This window comes from Tursiops truncatus, chromosome 12 (genome assembly GCF_011762595.2).
Source record: "Tursiops truncatus isolate mTurTru1 chromosome 12, mTurTru1.mat.Y, whole genome shotgun sequence".
Classification (NCBI taxonomy): Eukaryota; Metazoa; Chordata; class Mammalia; order Artiodactyla; family Delphinidae; genus Tursiops; species Tursiops truncatus.
This window is the reverse complement of record NC_047045.1, coordinates 46,117,492-46,124,877: the sequence shown is the minus strand read 5'-3', so window position 1 is coordinate 46,124,877 and position 7,386 is coordinate 46,117,492. Positions and strand designations below refer to the sequence as shown.

The 7,386-nt window shown below is 43.5% G+C and overlaps 1 protein-coding gene across 2 annotated transcripts; it reads right to left on the bottom strand.

Moving 5' to 3' along the window:
- Positions 1-2,124: 2,124 nt before the first annotated feature.
- Positions 2,125-4,197, bottom strand: CALHM6 (calcium homeostasis modulator family member 6). Of its 2 annotated transcripts, none has more exons than XM_004324293.4 (2): positions 3,542-4,197; positions 2,125-2,607 (listed from the first exon to the last, which is right to left on the bottom strand). In XM_004324293.4, the coding sequence occupies exons 1-2, from the start codon at positions 4,067-4,069 to the stop codon at positions 2,185-2,187; spliced, it is 951 nt and encodes a 316-aa protein (XP_004324341.3). In that variant the 5' UTR covers positions 4,070-4,197; the 3' UTR covers positions 2,125-2,184. The 2 variants fall into 2 exon arrangements, with proteins under 2 accessions (XP_004324341.3, XP_073645977.1); XM_073789876.1 differs by having other exon boundaries at positions 4,004-4,197.
- Positions 4,198-7,386: the final 3,189 nt, after the last annotated feature.

Here is a 7,386-nt window from a genome sequence, read left to right as displayed (position 1 = left end):
GGTTCAAAAGAATCCCCTGACCCATTATTATTCCTCAGAATTGACCAAATCTGACAATTTTGTGCCTATCTTTATATACTCTATGAATGTGTGCATATATATGTGTGCATGTGTGTGTATTTTTTTTTAACAAAAAAGGAATCATATCCTACTAATCAGTAGAATACTATGCAGTAATTTTTCAGGAGGTAAATTGTTATGTATATATACATGGAACTATGATATTTTATATGAAAAATGTGCAAAGCCACATTTATAGTATGAGATAATGTTTATCTAGACATGGAGTATACAGCTTCCTCTGGGAAGAACATATTGCAAAGGAATGAGGTGATTTCACTTTTTCTTTCACACATTTCTCCATCATCATTTTTTATCTTAAGCATATATACTTTCACAACAATATTAAAGACCGTGCAAGAGAAAGTGTAGCATAAGTCAATAAAATGGAACATGAGACTATTGAAGACAGTATTATACATAAGTATAAATCGTAGGCCAGAAAAAAAATGTTGAAGAGAAGAATATACTAAAGAAATTTTAAAATAAGGGAAGCAAAAATGAAAGTAGTCATGATATGATTTTCAAAACTATTCATTAGGGAATAGAAAAGAACTGATCATGCAGTTTCTCTGCCAACTTTCTTGCGATATATGACTCTCAATAACAGGATATTCAGCTCTACTGACCAGTACTTTTTAATGGCCCCTATGCAACAAAGGGCAAATAGAAGCAGGAGCAAGGATCTGCCAAAAGAGGAAGAAGGGCTAAATATGATCTGTGCTTAGTTGTTTTGCAAAGTTTTCATAAGTCATTTTTTTAAACGCACAGAACAGCCATAAATTTGGGAGATGGACAGGAATGACAGTCTAAGATCCCCTGGAAAGTCCTGGCATTATCAAGCAACAGAATTTTATCTATAGATATTTTTGCTCTCAAAAACATCCTTGCATCCTTTCCATCAACAAATGCTGTCAAAGTTTACCTTGAATCTATCTTCTTTTTCTGTCTTCATCACCATCAACCAGGTTCAAGTTCACTCCCACCTATTTCCCCTGCAGTAGCCTCCTGATTAATCTCTCCATTTCCACCCTGGCTCTCCCTCTTCCCCCTGCCATTCCTTTTCCCACAAGAAAAGCAGATCAGGGCTTCCCTGGTGGCGCAGTGGTTGAGAGTCCGCCTCAACACAACAGTGAGAGGCCCGTGTACCACAAAAAAAAATAATAATAAATAAATAAAAAGAAAAGCAGATCAATCTTCCTGAGATGTTCATAGGATGAAAACCAAAATCCTTTGCATGATTTCGAGGGGCTGCACGAGCTGTCCCTTGCACATTTTCTCTAGTCGCCTTTAAGGCTTCTGACTGTACTGAGATCTTCCTTACCTCCACCTTTGTACATACTGTTCTGCAAACTGAAATGCTCTTCTCTGACTCTACAGATTTCAGTTTCTCATAGACCTCCTCAATCCCCTCCTCCTCAATCTAAACCAGCTCACAATTTGTATTTCTATATTTATTTGTATGGTGTAGGCTTTAGCTGACTTCCCCACTCCATTGAAGCTGTGTAATGACCATGTGAGGGTTCATAATACTATCCTTTCTACCTTTGTGTATATTTGAAATTTACCACAACAAACAGCTTTAAAAATTTCCTTCTGATCCTACAAACTAAATACAGGTTATGCCTGCAATTATCATAGTTTTTCAAATTTTGTTTTTAAAAAAATTTACTTCCCTTTTCATGATGATTTGTTTTTGTATTTTGTTTTAGTAGCCATAAAATGCCAGTATTTTAAAGTACCAAACAATGTGCTGTCTGCATGAAAGTGAATTTGAAATCAGATACCCTAAAAGAAAGGTCTGAAGTTCAATTGTTATTTTGCTGTTTTTGCTACTAAATTCTTTTATTTGAAAGCAGCATTATTTTTCAGTGAAAAATACCCTAGGCTAGGGATATAAAAATTCTGATTTAGTTCCAGGTTGTCACTTTGAGTGAACCATTTACCTTTGCTTCCTTTTTTTCTTATAATATAATAAAGAGATAAAGTTCTGAATTTTTATTTGATTTAATATGCTATGTTTCCATAATTTGGAAGACCAAAAAAAAAAGTCATAAACAATACCAATGTTTATTTTTTTTAATGAATCAATAACTCAAAAGAACTTTTTTCCTATTCATAAGGTCATAAGTCTGGAGTGCTGTTCATATCAGATGAATCTACAAAGCCAAGAACAGGAACCACCACATCTTCTTTGGAAGATCTGATACTTTGATTCTTCTCTTTTCTGTTCACATATTTGTGCAAAATGCTGTAGTACTGTTCCTTTGGATTGAAAGTATATAGTGATGAAATTTGCTGCCAGTCTTTTATGCTTGGAGTGTTGTATTCCTTTGGATGTGAACACTCAAAGAAACACTTGATATTTTCTTTTGCCAGTTTGGTTGCATGTTCTGTGGCTTGACTTTTAAGGATCTGCTGCTCCTGTTCCAAATAGATTTTCCAAAATTTCAGCTGCAGGAAGCTAACTGGAGATAGGCATCGGGTGATGGATGTAAAAATCAGGAGGACGATGATAACAACTGCTATCAGGACCCAGCCCAACACCTTCAGAAAACACAACAGAATAGCAATTTAGTCACATTTTTTTTTAGAAATTTTTAAATCCTCAGATAAAGTGTGAACTACTTAGAGTTATGATGATGAACAAGCAACAGCTTTAGGTCTTAATCCCTTACGAGAAAGAAGTGGCAGTAACCTCTCGAACCCCTCAGTACAAGTGCTCACTTGACAAGACAGTCATTTTCCAAGGCATGTCAAGGGCCCAAGGAGGAGTTTATATGTCGAATCCCTGGAACTCAAAACGTGGAATTTCAGAAAATCCAATGAAACAAACATTCATTTCCAAGAAGTAGTGTGGGGTGATGGCTTTAGAGTCAGGCAGACTCATTTTACTGTAACAATTCTGACTGGACAAGCAACTTGACCTGGACTCAGTGTATTCACTGTAAAGACAGAAGAGAATAATAAAGGAAGTAAAGGGCCCAGCACAGTGACTGGTACAGAGTGGATGCCTGACACTATATGAGTGCCCAAGTGCCTTTCTCCCGTTAATTAGTTATCCTCAATATTTTGTAATAACCTGTAAGGGAAGAGACTCTGAAGAAGGATACACACACACGTATAACTGAATCTCTGTGCTGTACACCTGAAACTAACACGATATTGTAAATCAACTGTACTTCAATTTAAAAAAGAAAAGAAAAAGCACCGAGATAGAAAGGAAGGAAAGAAGGGAGTTAGGGGAAAGGAAGAAGAAAGAAAGAAAGGAAGGAGGGAGGGAAGAAAGAAAGAAAGAGAGAGGGAGGGAGGAAAGAAGGAAGGAATGCCTATCGGCTCACGAGAAGCCAACAACCATTCTAGTTAGTCTTCGGATGTCGTATGTCTGGAGAAAGGGCACGCATTTCTACCTCCCCCGTCCATCCCCGTAGAAACCCGTCCCTCTCCGATCCCCCCAGCGCGTCCAGCGCGGGCGCCCGACCTGCGACTGGGCCTTGAGCTCCTTCTGCAGGTCCTGCACGTCGGGAGCCTGGACCTGATGGCACGGCACCAGCGGCAGCTGGTCCGCGCAGCCGGGGCTGCGGCCGAAGCACAGGCGCCGCGCCACAAAGGCGCTCCCGCTGGCGGCGCACTCGTAGAAGGAGCCCCCGAGCAGCGCCACGGCCACCCAGGTGAGCGGCGCGACCGCAGCGACAGCGCTGAGCTGCGCGCACACCAGGGCCCCCCGCAACGCTGCGCCGCAGCCAGTGCGCGCGCCCGGCGCGCAGCAGCCGGTCAGCAGGCGCCAGGTGCGCGCGCTCAGCACGTAGCCCAGGAGGAAGAGCGCCAGCGCCGGCACCAGCAGGAAGACCAGGCCGTAGGGCAGGTTCCAGGCGTCGCTGCACGGGCACTGGAACACCGCGGTGGAGAAGATGCGCTCCCCACCCACCGTCAGCAAGCTCACCAGGACGTAACCCAGCGTATTGCGGTGCTTGAGGTGCAGGTCCAGCACCGCCCTAAACTTCTCCATTGGTCTCCTACCCCAGGGCGCCGTGGATGTGCCCGTGTGCTTCTGCCTCTTCGCTGCCCAGCTCCTCGAATGATTTGGGGGAGGGTCTGGGGTCTGGGGTTTTCCCTGCTCTGCTAAGCCAAGCCTTCCAAAAACGAAAGGGTCTTCTCTGGGTTTCCTGAGCTTTCGCTTTCTTATTTCAACCAGACCAGGTGCGGCAGACTCAAACACACACACCATTGACCTCCCTAGTACTCATGCCTTTCCAGAAAGGGAGGTACTGGTGACCTTTATTCCTCAATTCCGGAACTCTGAGGGAAGATAGGCCCTGTTCCACTGTGAGTTTTTTTGTTTCCTCCTGACAAGGGGACTTTCCTTACCCTTAATGACCCTATGCAGTCACCAAATGAATACTTTTTACTTGGATAAACTGGGAAAAACACCAGCTTTTCCTCGATGGCAGCCACCCTGGCTCCTAAACCCACTCCCAGTCAGACCAAACAATTGCAAGAAACAAAACAAAACAAAGAAATCAAACAAAACTGATCATTTAAAGGAAACATTATTCAAGGGCAAATTTCCAGTTTCTCTTTCATAAACTAAATCGCAGCAAAGCCCCGCTCAAATTCCAGTATGTCCATGATGTCTGTCTCCTTTCTGTCCCCCTTCTGGACAGAACTACCACTGTCCTCTCCTCCGCCTGGTCTCCTGCAGGACATTAGCCTGAATAGACAGTATTGACTTCTGCCTCTTTTTTTCCCCCTCAGGTGGGTCCTAACACTGGTAGTATGTGGACAAGTGTCAAATCCTTACTCAGTGACCACCAAGTTGATCAGCAGAGGAGAGCGGTACATGGTTGCTCAAAAAACACTAGTTGAACCAAAAAATTTCGATCTGCAGCCACATCTAACTAACATTATTTCCTCCACTTTCAGTTTTCTCAAAGCAGCATTTCTCTGACACAGGCTAAAACCACTTCTGTGAAACTGAGCCTTACTCTGAGCAGCTCTAGAGTGAGGTGAGGTGTACTTGAAAGGACATGGGCTGTGAAGTCAGGTGCATTGTGTGTGTGTATGTGTGTGTTTAATAGACTCATCATGCTCATTTGTAAAAGCAGAATACAGTGCTCACTTTTCAAGATTGTTGAGACAAGTAAATTGCGTAGCATCTGTAAAGCACTTTTACACACAGGGTGTGCCTATTAGTGAATGCTCAGTGTGAGGGATTACCTCTCACCTTGCAACGTCAGGAAGAGACAACAGACAACTGTGTTGTACATTATTTAAGAATCCAAATGAATGCTCTATTTTAGATCAAGGATTGTATTCAGTGACTCAATGATCCTCCACGACCTTCAGAGGATCAGTGTGCCCTGAGCTGTCCATTTCACTTCAAGGAGGGTGTCTGGATACAGAGTCTGGCGGGGCAGGTCGCAGTGAACTGGTTGCTGCTCAAGCCCATCCCCTAGGTTTGCCTTATTTATCTGGGAAGAACAGGTAGCCCACAGAGCCTACTGAACTGTTAGAGACGGGGCAGGAACATGTTACTCTTTTCTTAGTTCAACTTGCCTCCTGAGCTCCCTCCCAGCACCAGTTCCTGGCACAGAACCACCTGGCACTGGGATGAATAGCTACTCTCTCTGTGTGAGTGTTCAGAAGCTGTCCCCAGATCAAGGTCCTTTCTGTCATGCTGGACAGTTGGGGCCCTCTTCTCTGGAGGTGGACCAGGTACTGCCAGGCTTCCTGTAAACTTGCATCAAAGTTGCATGTTTGAGGCAAATCACTTCTGCTATGACTATCATCTCTGTAAGCCCACATATGCAAAAACTCTTCCTTCCCTTTTCCTGTGGGTGACCCTTCTCCTCTCTTCACTGCCACACTACTCCTCTGAGATGTTGCCTCCTTTCCCACGCTTTCCACATACCGTCCTGAACCAATTCCACTATATCACAACCTTTGTGCAGACGGCTTTATCCAAATCTCCCTTAATTGTAACCTAACTCAAACATACCCTTCCATTCTCTTGAGTGAGATTTATTTATTCTCCCACATTTCTCAGAACAAGAGGGAGGGCTGGCATTCCCCCACTACTACATCCACACCTGGGCTTTTCCCATCACTTCTAATAGTTTATTCTCCATCAGGGCTCAAGCTGTTTAGCATGACCTCCTCCGTCACCTCAGTCCTGCAATCTGTTTTCATTCCCTTCGTTTATTAAGACGTTTGCATCTGGCGACAGCCTTCCTCTTCTTCCTCGCCTCTGTCAAGGATTTGGTTTCATTTATTTTTAGTTACTATCCTGACTAGAGTAATTCATTTGTTAACCAATTTATTAATTAGTTCATTTGTTCATTCAGTCATTCATTTAAAGGTTTAATAAGCACCCAGAATATGCCAGGTACCTATAAAAGTGCCTGGTGTTATTGGGTACAACAAGGAACAAGACCAAGAGATGCCCTGCTTTCATTGAGCTGATGTTCTAGTGGAGAGGATATAGATGATGAGGGGGAACGTCTGCAGGTTACGCAGATAATTAAAATGCAATCATGTGGTACAGAGTGTCCTGAGAAAGCCTCTATGAGGAGAGGACATTTAAGCAGAAATGCGAATGACAAAGGCTCTGGGTGTAAAGGAGCTTAGTATTCTGCGGTTAGAAAGACAGCCAGAGTGACGAGAGCATTGAGAGTGAGAAGGAAGGTGGTGCATCACGAGGGCAGAGCTGCAGGTGGAAGGTCAGGTTTAGGGGCTTTACAGACCAGGGTATGAGGTTTATGATCCTGCCCCAGAAACTCATTACAGACTGAGCTGCATCCTCACCTATTATCCTGTCAGCTTGTGTCTCTAAACACCACCTCCTGGGGATGCCACCACTGTGTCCCCCCGATCACAGATCTCCCAGATAAGACGATCCTTCTGTACTTATTCCAGGCTTCCATAACTGTTAGAGTCCAGCTGCGGCCCACCAGCCTGAATTTCCTCCCAGCCCCTGATTTGAGTCTAGTGCCCGGACACCCACCCTTACCACCTCTGGAGCAATGGGTGGTTCTAGTTCTGGGTCTATTGAAGATTGTCCAGCCCTTTATAGCCGGCTCTGTTCTGAGAGGCCATTGCTCAGAAGTTCAGCCTTTAGTGCAAATAGAGTAACATAGTAATTCAAGAAGATTCAAGAATTTTCTCTGAGAGTACACTAAATAATATTTGAAAGAACTTTACACTTTTGAAAACCTATAATTTAACACCAATTTACTTTAGCTTCTAAGAAATGAGTGAGAGACTCGCATGTTAAACACAGCGAAAAACCAATGGTTATGGGTTTTGTTTTGTTTTGTTAAACTGTAG